Below are 23,910 nucleotides of genomic sequence, written 5' to 3'. Positions count from 1 at the left end.
GAGCTTTTTTTTTACTACTAAAATCTCTCCAATTGCTATACCTTTGAAATGAAGCCTGCCTTACTTTACAATGCACAAAGATTATATTACAAATGAGGCTGTGGAGGAGGACTCTGAAATTCTTTTCTTGCAATGCAATTTATTTTTTCTGGATGAGGTGGTTCACTACACATTATTTTGAATAAACTGAAGGGTTGAAAATATCGGTGCTGGGAGGGTGAGAAGAATTGATTCTGAAATGGCCAGAAGTCATTTGAGGACAAACTCAGGGAATGTGGTAGGTGAGAAGAGGTAGATTGCCTCGTGTGGCTCAAAGGCCTTGCAAAGAGGGGCTGCAAACCTTGAGCTGAAGCAGCCTCACTGGGATAAGTCTAAGTGTTTTTTTTTTTTTTTTTTTGAGATGGAGTCTCCGTCTGTCACCCAGGCTATAGTGCAATGGTGCAATCTCAGCTCACTGCAACCCCTGCCTCCCAGGTCCAGGCGATTCTCCTGCCTCAGCCTCCTGAGTAGCTGGCAGGCTAATTTTTGTATTTTTAGTAGAGACAGGGTTACACCATGTTGGCCAGGCTGGTCTTGAACTCCTGACCTCATGAACCACCTGCCTTGGCCTCCTAAAATGCTGGGATTATGGGTGTGAGCCATTGCATCAGCTTGATCTCTCTATTTCATGTGAAAAAGATCCAGGAAAAACTGCTTCAGTGGACTTATGAAGCCTTTAGTGGCTTCTCTGGGTACAGGGAAAGGATTCTTCATCTTGTCTCCAGGTCACTTCGTCTTCTAGGGCTCGCAGAAGTAAAATAAGAGGTCAGGTCTAGTTGCAGTGGGGTGGGAAGGTAGTCCAGGGAGCCACAGGAGACTGGGCTATTTACGTTTCCACCGTTCCCTTCTCCTGATTGGGGGGTGTCTGGAGGTAGATTAAGCATCTAACCCAGTTCCTGGCACAGAGCAAGTGATCAATACATATTTACTTATTTATTTATTGGGATAGAGTCCCATTCTTTTGCCCAGGCTGGAGTGTAGTGGCACAATCTCAGCTCACTGCAACCTCCACCTCCCAGGTTCAAGCAATTCTCCTGCCTCAGCCTCCTGATTAACTGGGATTACAGGTGCCTACCACTATGCACTGCTAATTTTTGTATTTTTAGTAGAGACAGGGTTTCGTTACATTGGCCAGGGTGATCTCGAATTCCTGACCTCGGGTGATCCGCCCACCTCGGCCTCCTAAAGTGCTGGGATTGCAGGCATGAGCCACTGTGCCCAGCTAATACACGTATATTGACTTGACTTGGGTGATGATTTGTGGTGTGGTGGAAAGTACCTAATACCGAGGGCAGGAGAATTACAACTTAAACTGGCTGGTTGAAGGAACCAGGCCGTGCCTCCTCACTTCTCTGAGCCTCTGTTTCCTGACATCCAAAATGAGGGTTTGGCCCTGGGCTATTGTGAGACCTGGAAGTGCCTGTGCTTCTGGTCATTCTGGTCATGGTCATTTTGTAGAAGGCACTGAGGTAGATTGCCTCGTGTGGCTCAAAAGTACTGAGGCAGAGGTAGCTTGCTGATGGTCAGAGTCCAAGGACAAAAGCTTCCCCATAGGCAGTGGGGACCAGTGAGAGCTAGCTGCCCCTTCAGTGATGCGGCCCGTTCTTTGGGCTGACACCTGAGCAGGATGGCTGGGGCAGGGCTGGTGGCCCAGAAGACAGGAACACTAACAACCCCCTGCCCCTGCCCCGCCCCTTTCCCCTTGCTGATGCAGATGGCTAACCTGGAAGGAGACCATGTGATGCACAAGGCCACAGCACATCATGGGCATGTTCTTTGTGCTAGGTTCAAGGGACCGGAGATGCCTTGGGCCAGGTCCCTGATGGTCAGCTGCTGACTCCAAGCCATAGGGCAGGGCTGGTGGCACAGGTGTTTCCGGGCACAGGTGAATGTGCATTACGGCCAGTAGTATGTTTTGGAAGTTTTAGAGAAGTCAGAGGGGAGGAAGTAGGTCATAGGAGCAGGGGAGAAGTTATTGGCAGAATAGCAAGGATCTGGCATCCCAGCACCAACAAATAACCTGGGCGTGGGAGGGAGGAAGGGAGGCTGGGAAAGGATGGTCTCCATGTCATGGCAGAGCCAGGCTTTGGGGCACTGGCAGTTTGAACAAGGAAGCCTGAAGGTTGCCACTGACTCTATGTGATCTTGAGCAGGTCCCTTAACCAGTCTGGGCCTCAGTTTCCCCATTTATCAAGTGAAGGCTTCTCCTCCACCTGTGTTATATATGTGTGTGTGTGTGTGTATATTTTATTTATTTATTTTTGAGACAGAGTATCACTCTGTCACCCAGGCTGGAGTGCAATGGTGTGAGATCTGGGCTCACTGCAACCTCCACCTCCCAGGTTCAAGTGATTCTCCTGCTTCAGCCTCCCTAGTAGCTGGGATTACAGGCACCTGCCACCATGCTCAGCTAATTTTTTGTATTTTTAGTAGAGATGGAGTTTCACTATGTTAGCTAGGCTGGTCTTAAACTTCTGACCTCGTGATTTGCCTGCCTTGGCCTCCCAAAGTGATGGGATTACAGGCATGAGCCACCGTGCCTGGCCTATATGTTGTGTTTCTATGTAAATAATATGTTTTGTTTGTTTTCTTTTCTTTCTTTCTTTCTTTTTTTTTTTTTTTTTGGTTAAAGCTACCAGTCTAAAGACCTTTAAGGTCCCTTTTGATCTAAACAGCACAGTGCAGCGGTTCTGGGACCCAGTAGTGGCAGATTCACCTGAGTGACCTGGAAGGGGCTGGGTCTAGGACACTGTAGCTGTGTCTCCTCCTCTCTGGGGCAGGGGAATGGGGTAGGAGTGGAGTTGGGACTAGGGGATGGGGAGGTGGGTGCAGATTTCTTAGAGAAACACAGACCTAAGAGCTCCCACCTCATAAACCTGTTTGGTAAAAACTTGGATACCTCAGGCCCTTTCAGTCCCCAAAATGTGTCCTTACTTGAGGCTGTGCACCTGCCCTGGTCTGAGACATCTTCTTGTAAGTACTTCCACAGAGGCACCAAAATCTGGAGCGTGGATTCTGTGGGGCTCAGTAAAACACACCTGAGTGATCCAAGCGGCATAAGGGCTTGCTCTGGCTCCGACACTTACTAGGTTACCAGCTTGGAGCCTCAGTTTCCTCATTCATGAAGTGACAATAAGAATACTCATGCTTTTTGTGGGTAAAAATAAGTGCTGGCAAATGATGAAGTCTTATACAATAACACTTATGCCCTTCCTTCTCAGCTTTGCATCCTTCATTCATGACCATGCATGTTCACAATGTGCTCCTTCTGCAGAATGGCAGGCGTGGCAGAACAGGTGCCATGATAGCAAACAAGGCAAAGAACGAAGAGTAAGCAAAATGGACTCTTCTACATGTGCATTAGTATCAACAGTCATTTATTCAGCTCAGATGTGCAGAGGGCCTCCTGTGTGAACTTCTCTATTCCTGTCCCAGTTGAGAAGTCAATTACTTTGAGAACACATGGCCATATGACTAAAAGGAAGGGCTCATCCACATAAGGCAAGTCCTGTGGATGTCACACCCTCCTGGATTGACCTCAGTCTGTAGGAAATGGTGGAATGTGTTCTAAATGCCTGAGGGTGACCATTAGAAGGGCGTGATGTGGCAGAAGGGGCCCAGGCTTTTGGGAAAGTCTCCTCCTCCTCCTCCTCTTCCTCTTTTTCTTTCTCCTCCTCCTCCTTCTCCTCCTCCTCCTCCTCCTCCTCCTCCTCCTCCTCCTCCTCCTCCTCCTCCTTCTTCCTCCTTTTCTTATTCATGGAGCCTTGCTCTTTCACTCAGGCTGCAGTGCAGTGCTGCAATCTCGGCTCCCTTCAACCTTCCTCTATCGGGTTCTAGTGATTCTCTGGCCTCAGTTTCCCAAGTAGCTGAGATTACAGGTGCAACCACCACACCTGGCTAATTTTTGTATTTTTTGTAGAGACAGGGTTTTGCCATGTTGGCCAGGCTGGTCTCAAACTCCTGACCTCACGTGATCCACTGCCTTGGCCTCCCAAAGTGAGCCACTGCACCCGGCCAGAAAGTCATTTCTTATCTTTGAGCCCAAAGACAAGTTTTCTTCTATGTAAAGCCGGATCATAATATCTGCATCCCCAGTTGCTGTGGGAATAAAGTGAGATCAGGCAACAACTCAGAAAATGATGGTTGTTATGATTTTTGAGCATAGCAGAGGACAGATGGTCACATTCATGAGTTGCTGGTATGCATGATGCAGTCTGTCCTTAGTGGGGTCCTGCCCTCAGGAGTTACTAGCTGAGATCCTTTGCCCAGTGAAGGGCTTGGAGCGCCCCCTGTACGTCATGGTTCCGGAGGCTGTAGATGACGGGGTTCAGCATGGGGGTGACTACAATGTACATGACAGTGGCCACACAGCCCCGCTCTGCCTCGTATCAGGCTGTGGGCTGGAAGTAGACTGCAATGACTTTCCCATAGAAGAGGCTCACCACAGCCAGGTGGGAGCCACAGGTGGACACAGCCCGGAGCCTCCCGGAGGCCAAGGGCAGCCGGAGCATGGCAGCTGCAATGGCCCCATAGGAGGCAAGGATGGGCAGGAAGGGGGTGACTACCACCGCGGTACCCTCAGTGAAGATGAGCAGCTGGATGTGGTGGGTGTTAGAGCATGAGAGCCTTAAGAGAGGCTGGTGGTCACAGAAGAAGTGGGGCACTTGGTGGGAGGCACAGAAGGACAAGCAGGCCATGAGCAGGATATGCAGGAGGGAGTGGATGTGGGACACCAGCCATGCCAGCCCCACCAGGGCTGTGCACATGGCCCGGGACATCCTTGTGGCATAGTGGAGGGGGTGCTGGATGGCCACGTAGAGGCCATAGGCCATGGCAGCCAGGAGACAGCTATCAGTAATTCCCAGGGCAAAGAAGAAGTACATTTGGGTCAGGCAGCCAGTCAGTGAGATGGAGCGGTCATGGGCCATCAAGTTGACCAACGTCTTGGGCACAGTCATGGAGGTGAATCAGAGGTCAGCAAAGGACAGGAGGGACAGCAAGAAGTACATGAGTGCATGAAGGCCTGGACTGGCCCGGATGGCAACCACAGTGAGTCCATTACCCAGGAGGCCAGCTACATAAAGAGCAAGAACAGCACAAAGAGAGGCCGCTGCTGTCCAGGACTTGTTGTCAATCCTAGTAGGATGAACGGAGTTCCCTCTGAAGACTCGTTGGCAGCATCCATGGCAGGCTGGTTATTCGCCTGGAACCTCAAGGATTCCTGTCTATTGACGGGTCATCTCCCTGATGTCTAAGGGAAAAGGTGAGGAAATCAATTGTTCCAGGCTTCCTGGCCATGGGAAAAATGAAGGGTTTAGAGGCAGGTAGCCCTGGCCCTATACACAGGTGGAACTGTGGGCAAGTCATTTCACCTCCCTGAACCACCTTCCTTTCTAGGCCTTAGACTTTCAATCTGCGAAATAAGAGAAATAAGAGGTACTTCAATTAGTACCTCATCTTCAAGGTCATGTCCAAATTTTATAGTTTGTGATTTAAGCAAAAATAGAACAAAAGATATTGCACAAGATTTAGATCAGAGAAGGAGGAAAATATGAAAGAAAAGATGAAACAGAGAGAGGCTTAACACAGAAAAGATCTGACCAGTGGACATTTATTTTGGAAAAGAAGAATGAAACAAAACCACGATGGAGGAGAGAAACATAAGAAAGAAACTCTAGGAAAAAAAATCTAAAAAGCACATATGTTTACATTGAAATGAATATGAACCACAGCAGCTAGACGCAAATAGTGGAATTTTAGAACACTGGTAATGAAGAGGAGAATCCAGTACTTCCTTAGGACATGGGGACAACGAACTGATGATATCCATATAATTGGATTGCCATCAAATGTTTCAGTTCAACAGCAGATTACAGAGCACAGTTTAATAGCATTCAAATTCTGAAGAAAAAAATATTTTGAACTTAGAGTTCTCCACTAAGCAAAAATACTACTCAAGTGTGAGTAAAGAATACAGATATTTTCAGACTAAAAAAAAAGAACAAGCCTGGGTGCGGTGGCTCACGTGTGTAATCCCAGCACTATGGGAGGCTGAGGTGGGTGGATCACCTGAGGTCAGGAGTTTGAGACTAGCCTGGTCAACATGGTGAAACCCCATCTCTACTAAAAAAAATACAAAACTTAGCTGGGTATGGTGGTGGGCACCTGTATTCCCAGCTTCTAGGGAGCCTGAGGCAGGGGAATTGCTTGAACCTGGGAGGCAGAGGTTGCAGTGAGCTGGGATGCGCCACTGCACTCCAGCCGGGGTGACAGAGTGAGACTCCATCTCAAAGAACAAAACAAAACAACACAACACAACAACAAGAGAATTTGAATGACTCCTCATATCCCTAAACACTTTCCCCATGAAATCAAACATGGAGCACCAAGCGGATGCACCTCAGAGTGTGAGCAACTCGTGTGGACAGATGGACGCATCGCCCCAGGCACAGTAATTTGACTCTGAAGGACAGAGGGGACTTGTTTTCAATGCCTCAATTTTTTTTCTGTTTGAATTTCCTTGCAGAAACCTTGGGCAATTCTTTAAGAAGGGAATTGAAGTAACTTGGAGGAATTTTAGGGCACAGGTTTGCTGAAGACAACGCTGAAACCATCTTTACAGGGAAATTATCTTTAATTTATTTTCACATCATTCTCTATTAAAAAAAATCAAATGAAGGACCTTCCTACCCTATTGTATTCATTTTTTTTCCCTCCATCGATGAAGAAGAATCTTCTGACTTTGGCTTCCTCTAAAGCATCTTTTCTTAAGCCCCTAATTATTTCTCACTTTCTGAGCGGGGAAGAGGATCAGGGTGATTGGTTAGGGTGGAAGGGGAAGCTTGTTTATAGAATTGCTTTTGGAAAAATGAAGCTGCTCTGACCTGTGTCTAAATTGGTCCCAATAAACATTCAAATATACTAAGATGGTTGTATAAACATTCAAATGTAGTTGCAAACACACATGCAAGTACACAGACATGTGCATCCTCAAGCTGGTTTCTGCAAATACATAGGCACGACCAGTCATAATCAGAGATGTGGAGCCAGCACCTGCCTTCACGGCAAAGTAGGCAGACAACCATTACCTCAAGATTCAAAAACCAAGATCAGCATGCACATACACACATGGCCAAATGCAATCACAAAATGACACTAAGGCCAGAGAGTGACAATCATTCACATACTATATAGTGCCGTGCATAGCTGCCATGACCCATCATGCACATTCATGTTTTCATTGACTGCTTACTGAGTGTGAACACTCTACCAGTGCCCATCCACGCATGCCCAGTCACACCCAGTCCCCTCATTGATCATACAATCACATCTTTGTACACAGCCTCACACTTTCACGTACAGGGATGCACTCATGTAGACTCACGGTGGACCACAGCAGAGATGTACCACGCTAGAGGGGCATGTGCATGTACACACTGCCTCCTACCCCCTACAATGAAACCATTGGGCAGTGATGGTAATACACAATCACAGTCTTGCAAACAACACGTACTCTCATACTCACACGTCTGACTTATGTACACAGTTACACACAGGAAGGCAAATCTGCACTCTGCAGCCTGGTCTGTTGTCCCCAAGTGTACCCTCTGGGTTCTGCACATCACAGGAAGGAACAGCAGCAGGGCCTAGGAGTGGCTTGACACTGGAGAGTCTGAGGAGGGAGTGATTGGCCATGCTTATGGGGTTTAGAGCCTGGGGAGCACCTTAGCTTTTCCCCAGAGGCAACACCCTCTTCTAGTGGCCTTCATCCCTGGTGCACAAGACAGGCTGGCTGTGGGGCTTGTTATCCTTCCTCTTTAGGGACCAGTTTGATGGAGGAGGAGGTGACTGGCAGCACCTCAAACTCAGGGACATTCAGGAGCCCTGCGTACTGCAAAACTGCTGCTCCTCAGTCCCTGTCTTGTGAAGATGAGAGAGAAGGGTCAGGTTGACCTCTGAGCCCCAGGTAGAGTGACCTGGGGATCCCAGGGTTTACAGCTGTAGCTGCTGGAGCCAACCCTCCTCTTACCTCACCTGTCACCATCACCTCATGGTGGCTTCTTATAGGATGTGTGGAGTGTGGAGTGTGGAGTGTGGGAGGAATTGTTCCTCTGGTGACTGTGGCAATCATAGCCATTATCAACAATCTCAATTTGTAGAGCTGTGTTTGTGAGAGCGATTGTGTCTCTGTGCAACTCCGTTTGTCTGTGAGCTTGGATGTGTGTCTCAGTATGCAGTTGCATCTGTGTCTGTGTGGGTGGTCAGAACTATGAGAGTGTTTCCTTAGCAAGAGATATTTCTTTTTTTTTTTTAAATTTTACTTTAAGTTCTGGGATACATGTGCAGAAAGTGCAGGTTTGTTATGGAGCTATATATGTGCCATGGTGGTTTGCTGCACCTATCAACTCATCATCTAGATTTTAAGCCCTGCATGCATTAGGTATTTGTCCTAATGCTCTACCTCTGCTTGCCCCTTACTCCCTGACAGCCCTCTGTGTGTCATGTTCCCCTCCCTGTGTCCATGTGTTTTCATTGTTCAGTTCCCACTTATGAGTGAGAACGTGGTGTTTAGTTTTCTGTTTCTGTTTTAGTTTGCTGAGAATAATGGCTTTCCATTTCACCTATGTCTCTGCAAAGGACATGAACTTATCCTTTTTTATGGCTGCATAGTATTTCATGGTGTATCTGTGCCACATTTTCTTTATCCAGTCTATCATTGATGGGCATTTGGGTTGGTTCCAGGTCTTTGCTATTGTAAATAGTGCTGCAATAAACATATGTGTACATGTGTCTTTATAGAAGAATGACTTATAATCCTTTAGGTATATACCAAGTAATGGGATTTCTGGGTCAAATGGACGGTATTTCTGGTTCTAGATCATTGAGGAATTACTACACTGTCTTCCACAATGGTTGAACTGATTTACATTCCCTCCAACAGTGTAAAAGCATTCCTATTTCTCCATGGCCTCACCAGCATCTGTTGTTTCCTGACTTTTCAATGATCACCATTTTAACTGGTGTGAGATGGTATCTCACTGTGGTTTTGATTTGCATTTCTCTAATGATCAGTGATGATGAGCTTTTTTTCATGTTTGTTGGCCACATAAATGTCTTCTTTTGAGAAGTGTCTGTTCATATCCTTTGCCCACTTTTTGATGGGATTGTTTGTTTTTTTCTTGTAAATTTGTTTAAGTTCCTTGTAGATTCTGGTTATTAGTGCTTTGTCAGATGGGTAGATTGCAAACTTTTTCTCCCATTCTGCAGGCTGCCTGTTCACTCTGATGATAGTTTCTTTTGCTGTGCAGAAGCTCTTTAGTTTGATTACCTCCCATGTGTCAATTTTGGCTTTTGTTGGAATTGCTTTTGGTGTTTTAATCATGAAGTTTTTGCCCATGCCTATGTCCTAAATGGTATTGCACAGGTTTTTTTCTAGGGTTTCTATGGTTTTGAGTTTCACATTTAAGTCTTTAATCCATCTTGAGTTAATTTTTGTATAAAGTGTAAGGAAGGGGTCCTGTTTCAGATTTCCACATATTGCCAGCCAGATTTCCCAAACCATTTATTAAATTGGGAATCCTTTTCTCATTGCTCGTTTTTGTCAGGTTTATTGAAGATCGGATGGTTGTAGATGTGTGGTGTTATTTCTGAGGTCTCTGTTCTGTTCCCTTGATCTATATATCTGTTTTGATACCAGTACTATGCTGTTTTTGGTTACTGTAGCCTTGCAGTATAGCTTGAAGTCAGGTAGTGTGATGTGTCCAGCTTTGTTCTTTTTGCCTAGGATTGTCTTGGCTTTATGGGCTCTTTTTTGGTTCCAAATGAAATTTACAGTGTTTTTTTTTTCTAATTCCATGAAGAAAGTCACTGGTAGCTTGATGGAACAGCATTGAATCTATAAATTACTTTGGGCAGTATGGCCATTTTCACAATACTGATTCTTCCTATCCATGAACATGGAATGTTTTTTCCATTTATTTGTGCCTACTCTTATTTCCAGCAAGGAGTATTTCTAATAGGAGATGAGGCCTTTATTGAAGGGATATGTGTATCTGTGTGTGTATTGCAGTATGAGGAAACTGAACCTGTATGTACCACTCCAGATGGGAATAGCTTTACAAAGCACTGTTAGAACAACCAGAAAAAATGATTCTGAATATATAAACTTCCAATGATTTACTATTGCCTCTTCAATAAAGTCTAAATTTCTTACCTAATATTGAAACCATGGAGTGTTCTTCTCACTCCCTAACATTCAATCTTCAAACTTCCCTCTACTCCTTTCCCAGCACATCCTCTCAAGCCAGTTAAATTGTTCTCCTTAGCGTCTTCTGCTCATGCTGAGCTTATTTCACTTCCATGCCTTTGTATATACTTGCTCCTTGCCCCCCTGATGCAATTGCCTTCTCCCTTCAATTTCCACCCATGTTGCAGGGCCCAACTTGTTTCGTGCAATGAGTGCCCCAGTCTTCCCCATCTTCCTGTCCTCACTGCTTGCTTTAATAAGTGGTGTTGAAGGAAATACTTTATCAGAATTGGGCACATTCTTCTGGGCATCTCACTTTAGGAAGGGTGATTTGTCTCTCTTCCTTCATTCTCCAGGTTGGGCTCTGTTACTGTCTTCTAATCCTTTCCCTCTTGTTTCTTTTCTCATCTGTCAAGTAGGCCCAGTATCATAGCCTGAAACTTGGTTATTTCCTCTAGTTGATTTCTACGATTTGCATAATTGTTGTATCTGGCTGCTCCATGCCTGCTAAATATGTGAAAGGAGCCATGGAAAACATGTAAGGCCAAGAGTTACATGTGATGGAAGGGTTCTTATCCCTCTGGAAACTTTCCATTGATTGTGGTGGCTGCTGTATGTCACAAGAGTCCAAGAACCCACAAAAAAGAAATAGGACCATAGAGAAGATCTTTGAGTCTAATGTTGAATTTTGGCCAAGTCTTACATTCACAGTCCTCAGGTTGCCAGCTCTTTTGATAATGCCTCTAACGTTTGTCATGGCACCTGAGTTGCTATGGCGATAGGAGGCAAGAGGAGTTGGGGGACTGGGAGAGAATGATCAAGTCTCATGTAAGAGAAGGGGTTTTATTTTATCTAACTCTTTTCAAAATGTGCTGAATTTGGGACATTGCCCCTTTTCTCTCAAGATGCTGCTTCATCAGGAAATGGGACGATCAACTATATTGATTTGCCCAGGACTGAGAGTGTCTTGGGACATGGGACTTGGAATTTTAAAACTGGGACCATTCTGGGAAAACTGGGGTGAGTCAGGAAACCCGTAAAGTTCTCTAAGATTTGAGCAGATGCTCTTGTCCACATTCTTCTCTTCATTAGCCTGGGACCTCCCAGAATGCCATTGTTACCAAGAGGGAGGGTCTTGGTCCTGGCAATGAGGGTCATTTTCTTCCCAGGGAGCCAGGTTGAAGCTTTCAGTTTTCCTGCAGTCTAAGTGCCAGGTGTTTGATTTCTCCTTGAAGGGAGAGTGTAGAGGGGCAAGGCCAGCCCCTGGCTAGGGCCCAAGGAAGAGGCTCCATGGGCAGCCTGTTGGGTGAAGCATATTTGAGTCTCATACTTTTCCTACCCCTGGCCTTGCCTCAGCCATAATCAGGGGAACTGGAGGGGAGATCAGGTAGGAGCAGACACTTAAATCTGGCCATGCTCCACCTCTTCTTGGAGTCTGTTGCCTGTAACTCCCAGGGTCCACTACTGTCCGCTCCTGCAGAGAGAGACTTCCCAGGCAGAATGCAGTATCTTGGACCTTGCCTATGTGTAAATGAGGTATGGAGACAAAAGAGATCTGTCAAAATTGTGAACTCTGGATGACTGAAACTCCCAAGAGCACTGGGTCTGGGAGGTCCCCCATGACTCAAGGCTTGGGGCAGTATAGTTACTGTTGCCTAAGACATCAGGGTTGTGACATTCCCTCTCAAACTCCAACCCTACCTCAATGCTGGACTCTTAACACAAAACAGTCATGATAGTAATCCTACCCAACCACATACAAATCCATGCATGCTCAGAACTCTGAATGAAACTGAAATTCGCCAACAACCAACCCCTACCTTTAGGCTTTAAGTAACATTATTTATAAACCCAACTAAAAAAGTGGCCACAAGCATGCCAATTTGATACCTAAAATATTGTTATGCCTAAACTTCATCTAGATCTGATCCTAGCTTACTTGTAATAATAACCAGACTGTGACTTAAACTTTCTTTTTCTTTTCTTTTTGAGATGGAGTCTTGCTCTGTTCGATTTCGGTTCACTGCAACCTCTGCCTCCCAGGTTCAAGTGATTCTCCTACCTCAGCCTCCCAAGTAGCTGGAAGTACAGGCGCATGCCACCACCGGGCCCAGCTAATTTTTTTGTATTTTTAGTAGAGATGGGGTTTTACCATGTTAACCAGGATGGTCTTGAACTCCTGACCTCATGATCCACACCTGCCTGGGCCTCCCAGAGTGCTGGAATTACAGGCATGAGCCACCATGCCCAGCTCTGATCTCTTTCTTTTTTATGGCTGCATAGTATACCATCATGCCCGGCTTATTTTTAACAATTTTTTTTGTAGTGACTGGTTGCCCAGGCTGGTCTTGAACTCCTGCCTCAGCCTCCCAAAGTGCTGGAGTTACAGGCGTGAGCCACTGCACCGGGCTGAACGTTTATGTTTTGAATGTTGAAGAACCTGAGGCAGTGCAACAGCAACATTAGCCTGGTCTAGGCTCTGGCTCTAGGTCTAGCCCTGGATGAACCCCAAGTCTTTTCCTTCCTGCTATAAGCTTTCCATTTCCTCCATTGTCCCTTATACAATGACAAGAGACATCCAAGCCAGAGGAATGTCCCATCTTTACCGACAGTGACTGCAGCCAGAAAGAGAATCCTCCTCATCCCCTCATAATCAGATCTACTCAGCCTCCCTGAACCAATCACTGGGACCCCTGTCCTGGACAGTGGAATCGGCTCCAGGTCCGCCTGAGGGCCTGCTTGACCTCCTTGTTGCGGAGGCTGTAGATGAGCGGGTTGAGAGCCGGGATGACCAGGGTATAGAACACAGAGGCAATCTTGTCAGTGTCCAGGGCATAGCTGGAGCTGGGGCGCAGGTACATGAAAATGAGTGTCCCGTACATCATGGCCACAGCTGTGAGGTGGGAGCCACAGGTGGAGGCTGCTCGCTGACGGCCCCTGACTGAGTGCATGTGGATCACAGCCCGAGCGATGAATCCATAAGACACTGTGATAGCTAACACCGTGGCTGTCTGGATGAAGCCACAGATGGCGAAGAGAAGGAGTTCGTTGAGATGGGTATCACTGCACGAGATGGCCAGCAGTGGAGGGATATCACAGAAGAAGCTATTGATCTCCCGGGAGTGGCAGAAACTCAGGCGGAAGGTGAGGGTTGTGTGAACAAAGGCGCTCACTGCTCCCCCCAGGCCCGAAGCCCCCAGCAAGGCCAAGCATAGATGCTGTGACATAGCTGTTGTATATAGAAGCGGTTTGCTGATGGCCACGTAGCGGTCATAGGCCATGGCTGCCAGTAAGCAACACTCGGTGTCAGCCAGACCTGCAAAGACAAACATCTGGAGAGCACAGGCTGTGTAAGGGATGGTGGCTCGGGGCAGCAGCAGGTCCACTAGCATCTTGGGACCAATGGCGGAGGAATAGCAGGCATCCAGCAGGGAGAGGTTGGCCAGGAAGAAGTACATAGGTGTGTGGAGCCGGGCATCCACGTGGATCAGCAGCGCCATGCTCATGTTTCCCAGCAGGCTCACCAGGTAGACAGGCAGGCAGGTCAGGAAGAGGGCCACACGCAGGTCCTGGCGATTCGTGATGCCGAGGAGGATGAATTCAGCAGGGGCACCCGTGGCCCAGGTGAGGTTCGCTGAGTTCATCCTACTGGACAGAGACTGAAAAGAGGCAAAGCACGAGGGAGATGAGAGAAAGGTCAAGGCCATGGCCAGGGAGAAGAAAGCATCGTGTACTGGGAGTTAGGCAGGCTTGGGTTTCAGCCCAAATATGCAACAAAATTGCTATGCGACCTTGGGCAAGCCACATTACCTCTCAAAATCTGTGTTTCTAACTCTTAGAAGTCATTGCAGAAAGATGGAGTCTCATTCTGTCACCCAGGCTGGAGTGCAGTGGTGCAATCTCAGCTCACTGCAACCTCCACTTCCTGGGTTCAAGTGATTCTCCTATCTCAGCCTCCCAAGTAGCTGGGACTATAGGTGCCTGCCACCATGTCCAGCTAATTTTTGTATTTTAGTAGAGACAGGGTTTCACCATGTTGGCCAGACTGGTCTTCAACTCCTGACCTCAAGTGATCTGCCTGCCTCGGCTTCCCAAATAGCTAGGATTACAGGCATGAGCCATCATGCCCAGCCTTTTTTTTTTTTCTTTTAAAGAGACAAGGTCTCGCTATGTTGCCTAGGCTGGATTAAAATTCCTGGGCTTAAGTGATCCTCCTCCCACCTCAGCCTCCCAAGCAGCTAGGATTATAGGCACGCTCTACCACCCAACAGGAGTCTTGTCTATCTTACTGTTGTATCTATTGCACTGACAGCATTGCCTAGCACATAGCTGGTGCTCAAAAGATTTGTTAAATGACTGAATGGGATGATATTTAGTGTCCATCCAATGATTGAAAACTCTGTGACTCTGTATGCATTCTCCTCTCCAGTTTTCCAGGTAAGGAAAGAGACAATGGGATGGACAGAAATAATCTCCAGACCCAAAGGGCACCTGGCCGTGGGTTTTGAGGTTTGCTGGGAGGGACATCTTTCCTTTGGAGTAAGATGGAGTAGTCTGGTATCTTGAGGAAACAGTGGGGAGTAGAAAGAACAGAGTATGAATATATTTCCGGCTGAATTCTTGGTCTCTCTGAGCCTCAATGTTCTCATCTGTATAATGGGGGAAAGCTGCAAGGATTCAATGAGATAATGCATGTAAAGCTTCTTTCACAGGGCCTGGCACACACAGGCATTTAACAAAGGCCCTATGAATGGAAATACATTGAGCTGCATGCTTTGGCTAAAAACTGGAAGAAAGCAACTTTATGGCGATCTAAAGTAGTATAATTCCCAGAAAATGCAATGTTGCTTCACACTCCTGCACCTGGGATTTTTTCTCTTTGCCTGGAACTCATTTCCTCCTTTTGTGTTTGGTAAAAACTGTCTCCAAGGTAAAGCCTTCCCTGATCTATCCCTTAAAACTAAACATTTTTCCTGTCTATGCCCTGCTGCGCTGGAGCATACAGTAGTTCCCCCATATCAATGGGGAATATGTTCCAATACCGCTAGGGGAGTATGAAATCACAGATAGGACTGAACCCTATATATATGATTTTTTCCCTATACATTCATCTCATGATAAAGCTTAATTTATAAATTAGGCATAGTAAGGGATAACAACAATAACTAATAATAAAATAGAACAATTATACCAATGTACTGTAATACAAGTTATATGAATGTGGTCTCTCTGTCCCTCAAAATATCTGTTTGTAATACATACATATATGTGTATATACACACACATCTACACACACACACACACACACACACATTTGAGATGGAATCTCACTCTGTCACCCAGGCTGGAGTGCAGTGCTGTGATCTTGGCTTTCAGTTCACTGTAACTTCCACCGCCCGGGTCCAAGTGATTCTCCTCCCTCAGCCTCCTGAGTGGCTGGGACCACAGGCATATGCTACCATGCCCAGTTTTTTATTTTTTATCTTTCTGTTTTTAGTAGAGATGGGGTTTTACCACATTGGCCAGGTTGGTCTTGAACTCCTGACCTCAGGTGATCCACCTGTTTCAGCCTCCCAAAGTGCTGACATTACAGGCGTGAACCACTGCACCTGGCCTGTTTGTAATGTTTTCAGGTCACAGTTGACTGCAGGTAACTGAAACTGCAGAAAGCAAAACTGGGTAAAGGGAAACGATTACTGTGTGTCTCTCATGGTGCTTCACCATTCTATTGCAAATGTCTTTTACATGTTTGTCTCTGTGAACTTTGAGCTCCTTGATTCAACAGTCATTCAACAAAGATTCATTGACTATTACTATGCACTAAGAATGCCCCATAATTCATTTTTGTATCCCCAGGGTGGGGTATATAATCAAAGCTCAAAAAACATTAGTTGAGTCCATAACACAGTGAACAAGAGTATAGATGTTAACAACAGGCACACCTGCTTTTGAGCCCTAGTTCCACAACTTTCAGGTGTGTCACCTCAGGCAAGTCACTTCACCTCCCTTAACTTCAGTTTTCTCTTTGCAAAGTAGAAATCATAATATCTCTGTTGGAGTGTTCTAAGAGGCAATGGGTGTGCCGGAAGGGGCCTGGAGCTGAATAAATGCTTCTTCTCCCGCTTTTAAGAGAAGTTTAGATGTTTGGGACTTAGCTGTGCCCAGCGAGGATGGTGAAAATCTTCTACAAAGCACAAATTGGATGAAAAATGCTGACAATATCACGTTGGTGAGGCTGTGCTTGTGAAAATGCAAATTGGGACATTTCCTACCACTATACATGCCCCAGTGTCTTAGCTACTCAGTTTGCTATAACAAAATGCCAATATACTGGGTGGTTTAAACAATAGGCATTTATTTACCATGGTTCTGGAGACTGAGAAGTCTATGGTTAGGGTGTCAGCATGGTTGGGTTCTAGTGAGAGCTCTCCTTCTGGCTTGTAAATGGCCACCTTCCTACTGCATTGTTACACGGTGGGGACAGAGAGACAGAGAAAGCTGTCTGGTTTCTTAAAAGGGTATTAATCCCATTATCATCCCACCATAATAACCTATTTAGGTTTAGACCTGATTACCTCCCAAAGACTCCATCTCCAAATACCATCATGTTGGAGGATGGAATTTTTTTGAGATGTAAACATTCAGTCCATAGCACCTGGAAATTCCACTACTTGGTGTTTACTTTTGAAAACCCTCTCATGCATACCGAAGGAGACAAGGGAGCATGCATTCCTGGACTATTTGTAATGGCTAAACATTAGATAAACCTAAATGTTTATCAATAGGCTCATGGGAGTTAAACAGGAATGGAGTCAACCACTATAAATAATATAGAGAAATCTCAAGAACATATTGAGAGCAAAACATAGTGCTCCTATGAAAAAAATGCTCATCATCACTGGTCATTAAAGAAATGCAAATCAAAACTATATTGAGATGCCATCTCACATCAGTTAGAATGGCGATCATTAAAAAATCTGGAGACAACAGATGCTGGGGAGGATGTGGAGAAAGAGGAACACTTTTACACTGTTGGTGGGAGTGTAAATTAGTTCAACCATTGGGGAAGACAGTGTGGTGATTCCTCAAGGACCTAGAAATAGAAATTCCATTTGACCCAGCAATCCCATTACTGGGTATATACCCAAAGGATTATAAATCATTCTACTATAAGGACACAAGCACACGAATGTTCATTGCAGCACTGTTTACAATAGCAAAGACCTGGAACCAACCCAAATGCCCATCGATGATAGACTGGAGAAGGAAAATGTGACACGTATACACCATGGAATATTATGCAGCCATAAAAAAGATGAGTTCATGTTTGTTGCAGGGACATGGATGAATCTGGAAACCATCATTCTCAGCAAACTGACGCAAGAACAGAAAACCAATCACTGCATGTTCTCATTCATAGGTGGATGTTGAACGATGAGAACACATGGACACAGGGAGGGGAACATCACATACTGGGGTCTGTTGGGGGGTGGGGGTCTAGGGGAGGGATAGTGGGGGGTGGGGAGATTGGAGAGGGATAACATTGGGAGAAATAGTTAATGTAGGTGACAGGGGGACGGAGTCAGCAAACCACTATGGCATGTGTAGACCTATGTAACAATCCTGCAAGATCTGCACATGTATCCCAGAACTTAAAGTGTAATAATAATAAAAAATATATAAAATAAATGTTCAGAAAAATATACAGATTGATGAAAAGACTCAAAGCAATAACACATTTTTTAATGTATATGTATATAAGATGTACTGCTGACTGCTCCAAACAGAGATGGGGCTCCAGCTAACAGACCCCAGGGCATTTCAGAGGATTTCATGGCCTTTGCCCCCTGCCATATCAGAGCTGATTCTTCTTATCTTTTAAGATTTAGCTTAGGGGTCATCTTTATCGGAGCACCCAACTGCCCAACTTCTCATGCTGGAACTCCACCCACCAGTCTTTCTATCACATCATTATTCCATTGTTGTACAATTACCTACATGTATATCTCCTCTCACCTGATCAAGCATCTTAATATCTGGGCCTATGCCTAATTCATCCCTCTGTCCATAGGCATACAGGATTTTAGGTATCTTCCCCCTTCTTCTTGGTGTGTCACTGGTAGAGGTCAGACAGCCTTCAAGGGTACAGAAGCAGGGAGTTCCAGCTCTACTCAGCTGCCTGTTCTCCAAGAATGAAGTCTGCTACCTGGCTGAAGTTCTGCACACAGAACTCAGTTGGTGGCCAACCCCTTTGTATTCTAGTCTGTCCACATGGAAAGCAAATGCCACTCACCTTTACCAAGTGAGGAGCAGAGCTGCTTTGAGTGCCTCTCCATTTCTCCATCTGTAAAACAGGGACTATGAGACTTCAGGACTTTTAAATTACTGTGAATGTTTTGGGTATGAGTACCTTCAAACTTCAGTTAAGTAGGTATTGTGTAGTGTGTGTGTTTGTGCAAGCACACAGAACATAGAATTCATTCTCCATTAACGTCTCTCTCTCTCTTGCCTTACTACCCAGGAGGAGTGATATTGACATTCTAGGTTGTGTACATCAGTGTGGGACTTGCTAATGAAAGAGGAGGACTCATGTTTTCACAAGGAGCAACTTCTGTGTTTGCTCTAAGGTGCTAATCAATGCTAGAAAGGAAGTGGAAAACGTCAGGTTCCTGCACTTTTAAGATCCTGATTCAATTTAGCCTCTAGTTGACTCTCTTGTCTTTTTGAATCCTTCCAACATTCCTACTTCTGTCTGACTCCACATTTATCTTTCAGTCCCTGGGATTAAAGCTTATGAAGTCTGTTTATGTATCTATTTATGTAGGCATGTATGTATTTATCAATCTGTCAATCACTTAATCCATTTTAAATTATATACTCAACAAGCATTTATTAACTACCTATTATGGGACAGGTACTCAAGCATTAATTAACTAATTAATTAACTAATTATGAGCATGAAGGATACAGATGTCAATATGACACATCTGTCATTGTCCTCATGGAACTTTCAGGCTGGTGGGAAGAGAGCTCTTAATCAAATAATCACACATATATAATTACAAACTAACATATATATGATCTGAAGGAGAGGAACACATTTCTCTCTTTTTCCTCAGCTTACTGAATGGTATATGATGCCAATCAATGGAGTGATTGGTATGTGATTGATTGATGATTGCATGCACACTCTCATTTGATACCTATCACATCCTTAGAAGCAAATACTTTTATAACTACTCATAGAAGAAGAAATCCAAGCCCAGAGAAGGGTCTTTTGCTTTTGAGGGTGACTCTGTTCCCACCCTCTCCTTTTGTAGCCAGTGGGACATCCACCTGTTGTGCCTCTGAAGTACCTTGTGCTGGTCCACTTCTCTCCAAGGACTGTAGTGTCCCTGGTCCAAGCCCCACTCATGTGATCATGTGTGAGCTCCCCAGCTGGTCTCCATGTTCACCACATCTTCTCCTCTCCACTCTGCTTCTCAAGCCTTGTCTAAGCATTTTACTCTGACTGTGCATTAGCTAACTCGAACATTTTGCAAGGGTCTCCATGAACACACTTTTTTAACATTGTTCCTTCTGTGCAAGCCTTTGCTTGAGTCCTGTCTCCTTATTATTCACTCTTCTCCCCTGTCTCTGAGGCTAGATTTACTTATTACTATCTTTTGAAACTCTTTTGAAATTATTGCCCCTGTCTAGAATTATTTTTCCTCCCTATATTAGTTTGTTCTCATGCTGCTATAAATAACTGCCCAGGGTTGGGTAATTTATAAAGGAGAGAGTTTTAATTGACTCACAGTTTCACATGGCTGGGGAGGCGTCAGGAAACTTACATTCATGGAAAAAGGGGAAACAAACATGTCTTTCTTCACATGATTGCAAGAAGGAGAAGTGCCAAGCAAAAGGGGGAAAAGCCCCTTGTAAAACAATCAGATCTCATGAGAACTCACTATCATGAGAACAGTAGCATGAGGGTAACTGCCCCCATGATTCCATTACCTCCCACGAGGTCCCTCCTATGATACATGGGGATTATGGGAACTACAACTAAGGATGAGATTTGGGTGGGGACACAGGCCAACCATATAATTCCCCTATTCAAGTTCCTAGCTAACACTTTTTTGTGTGTGTGATGGAGTCTGGCTCTGTCACTCAGGTGGAGTACAATGGCACAATATCTGCACACTGCAACCTCTGCTTCATGGGTTCAAGTGATTCTTCTGCCTCAGCCTCCTGAGTAGCTGAGATTACAGTCATGTACCACCATACCCAGCGATTTTTTGTATTTTTCGTAGAGATGGGATTTCACCATGTTGGCCAGGCTGGTCTTGAACTCCTGACCTCAGGTGATCCATCGCCTTGGCTTCCCAAAGTGTGGGATTACAGGTATGAGCCACTGTGCCCAGCCTCTAGCTAACACTTATATGCCCAATTTAATTTGTGTCTTCTCTATGAATGTATACCCAGCCATTGCAATCTACTTTGGCTGACTATTAAGGGACTTGTGATATTTTCTGTCGCAGTATCACTTTAGTTTCATGCATTCACCACCCCAAGAAGTATTCACTCTTAAAATGAGTTGAATTCTGCAATCAAACATAGACTGCCATCAAATGGAGTGGTATAACACAGTCTCATTGGTTGGAGCCATTAGGTGAGAGATGGTGAATTTGTATTAAAGATGATGCTATGACCCCATCCTGTGAGCAAGGCAGACAAGGCTAGTCAGTCATGCTACTCATTCTCATTGAGCTCAGAGTAGTCTTAGAATCCTTATCTCAGTGGTTGTGGAAGTCACTGCCTGAGGGTTGGGATTGGCAGGAGAGATGTATCATCTTTGTTATCTTTTAGGTAGGTGTATGCCTTCTCTGGGATTCAACCTGCCCTTATTCAATCCTGAGTTTTTCATAACATTTTCCAATAAAAACTTTAAAAATTAAATTTAATATTAATAATAAATATGAGTACATCCTTAGAAGTTAGTGTTTTTTACTTTGCTCTCTTTTGGATATTTATTTTTAGGAGCAATATAATGCTTTGTAGAAAATTTAAGAGGTACTGAAGGGTATTTAATAAAAAACAACTCTTCCTCCCACCTTGCCTCTGAGTCCTCTATTCCTGCTCTCTAGAGGGGACAGTTGCTAGTTTCTTGTGTATATTTCTAGAATTATTTTATAAATACACGGACGTATATGTATATATTTATTTTAAAACTGGTATGTTAACATATAAATGGAAATACTAAGCCAGAGTATATGTACTTTATTTTATTGATATTATCAAATTGCTCTTAAATAATGATATAGTAATTTATGTTTCCACTAGCAATACATAAGAGTACATGCTTTCTAACATCCTCCATAATACTGTTTTCAGACTTTTGTTTTTTAATTCTAAACAAAATTTTATGTAAAACAGCTATTATTTTCAAACATGATTAACATCTTAAAATGAAAGCATAGTTATTTACCATATCTAACCCTTTTCTGGGAAATACAGATTTTTTAATCTTTGCTAAATGATATGTAAATGCACCTCACTGTAACCTTAATTTACATTTATCTTATTGTGAATGAGAATGAACATTATTTCATAAACTTAAGAATCACTTTCATTTCTTTTTTTGTGGATTATCTGTTCACATTCTTTGCCAATTATCTGTTGAATTTTTGGTCTTTGTTGCTATTAACTAATTTTTTTTTGAGATGGAGTTTTGCTCTTGTTGTTCAGGCTGGAGTGCAATGGCATGATCTTGGCTCACCAAAACCTCTGACTCTGGGGTTCAAACAATTCTCCTGCTTCAGTCTCTGGAGTAGCTGGGATTATAGGCATGCTCCACCTTGTCCAGCTAATTTTGTATTTTTAGTAGAGATGGAGTTTCTCCATGTTGATCAGGCTGGTCTTGAACTCCTGACCTCAGGTAATCCACCCACTCCAGCACTCCCAAAGTATTGGGATTATAGGCATGAGCCACTGTGCCCAGCAATTTTTTTTTTTTTTGAGACAGTCTTGCTATGTTGCCCAGGCTGGAGTGCAGTGGCACGATTTCGGTTCACTGCAACCTCTGCTTCCTGGTTGAAGTTATTCTCCTGCCTCAGCCTCCCAAATAGCTTGGGCTACAGGCTCCTGAGACCACGCCCAGCTAATTTTTGTATATTTAGTAGAGATGGGGTTTCACCATGCTGGCCAGGCTGGTCTCGAACTCCTGACCTCAGGTAATCCACCCACCTCAGCCTCCCAAAGTGCTGGGATTACAGGCATGAGCCACTGTGCCTGGCCACATATGCCTGATTTTCGATCTCTTACAAAATGTGTTGAGTACAGCCTGGCCCAGTCAGGATCAATGTATGTTGGCTTCTAGCCTTGATTTCTCCCCAACTCCTGCTACCTCTTAAGCATTTTTTCTTGGTGATGCAGCTGGCAGGTGGCATGGCTGGGATTCCCACTTGGCTCTTCTGACCTCAACTCCAGCTGCCTGTCCCTTTACTTCTCTTGTTAGCGATATCTTTCCTCAAAGTTAAGAAAATTGAGTTCCAAAAAAGAAAAGAAGAGATTTATCCCAAGAGACACAGCTATGAAGGAGTAGAGTTGGGGCTTGAACTCAGATCTCCCGGCTCCAAATCAAGTTCTTTCCTTAAATAATATCTCTAGGTGGAAACCCTAATTAGGTCTCTTAATAGATTACCAAGCTAGTTGTTGCCACTGTCTTTCCTCATCTTTAGATTGAGCAATTTGAATTGATCAGTGGTTCCTACTCTACTGTGTGGACTGGTGTCATCAGAATTACTAGTGGAACTTTGTGAAAAAAATACATTGCTACACACAGTGCCCAGATATCCTAAACAATTGATGCAGAGTGGGCCTTTGAAATCTGTAGTTGAAACAAATGTTCCAGGTGATTCTGATATGCAGCTGATTTGGGACTCCCAAGCAGTGCTTCCCAACCTTTAGTGTGCATAGGAATCAGCTGGAGATCTTATTAAATGCAGTGCCTGCCTCAGGAGTGGCTCTCCGAAAATTCTACATTTCTAACAAACTCCTAGGCGTTTGCTGATGCTGCAGTCTGGGCACCGCTTTTATGGTAAGACCCTAGGTGAAATTGGACGGTATTTCCAGCTTTCTGGAGGATTCCTTAGCCTCTTCCTGCTAGTTTTCTGATGAACTCTGTCTTGACTTATCCTCTGCTCTCCAGGCCCCAGTGTACTCATGAACGCACTGAAGTCCGGTGAGGCTGGCCTCCTGACTTTTCTCAATATGTGGCTTGCCCTTTTCTTAACGAGCCCAAGTTCTTAGATCATCCTCCCCTGCACACAGATATTTAATGTATCTTGGTTCAGACAGCAGCTGCTGTCATTGCAATGGCCTGTGGTTATGGGATTGTTAGGACATACCTAGAGAGTGGAGGTGGGTGGGGAGTTCTTTCAGCAGAGCAATGTCAGTGCAGGCTCTGGGGTGAGACTGGCAGAGAGAGGTAGCAGGGACATGCCCAGGTAGGAACAGGGGGACTTATAGTCTTGTGGTCCCTGAGGGAATGGCTTTTTCTGTTTTCTTCCTGCCTCCTCCTCCTTTTTCTGCTGTCCCAGAGTCCATGGAGACTCTCTCTACATCTTTTGGCGCCCTTGTGA

General features: G+C 44.8%; 3 protein-coding genes across 3 annotated transcripts in view; 1 reads left to right on the top strand and 2 right to left on the bottom strand.

Annotated features, from left to right (window-relative positions):
- The window catches only part of LOC103794845 (olfactory receptor 1L8), a 390,653-nt gene that overhangs the window by 56,251 nt on the left and 310,492 nt on the right, over nt 1–23,910 (top strand).
- Nucleotides 4,277–5,331, bottom strand: OR1K1 (olfactory receptor family 1 subfamily K member 1). The gene is given in 3 exon segments (XM_008990181.4): nt 4,277–4,310; nt 4,312–5,125; nt 5,128–5,331. Coding segments are annotated over 3 exon segments (945 nt in total). The 5' UTR covers nt 5,225–5,331.
- Nucleotides 12,686–13,983, bottom strand: OR5C1 (olfactory receptor family 5 subfamily C member 1). Its single transcript, XM_002763475.6, has one exon. It carries the CDS (start codon nt 13,927–13,929, stop codon nt 12,967–12,969), a length of 963 nt encoding a protein of 320 aa, XP_002763521.4. The 5' UTR covers nt 13,930–13,983; the 3' UTR covers nt 12,686–12,966.

This window comes from Callithrix jacchus, chromosome 1, assembly GCF_049354715.1.
Source record: "Callithrix jacchus isolate 240 chromosome 1, calJac240_pri, whole genome shotgun sequence".
Classification (NCBI taxonomy): domain Eukaryota; kingdom Metazoa; phylum Chordata; class Mammalia; order Primates; family Cebidae; genus Callithrix; species Callithrix jacchus.
The sequence above is the reverse complement of the archived record's forward strand: the minus strand, read 5'-3'. Positions and strand labels throughout refer to the sequence as shown.

Bases quoted from the DNA above. Each gene is read 5' to 3' on its own strand.
- OR5C1 (XM_002763475.6), bottom strand. From the start codon at position 13,929: ATGAACTCAGCGAACCTCACCTGGGCCACGGGTGCCCCTGCTGAATTC.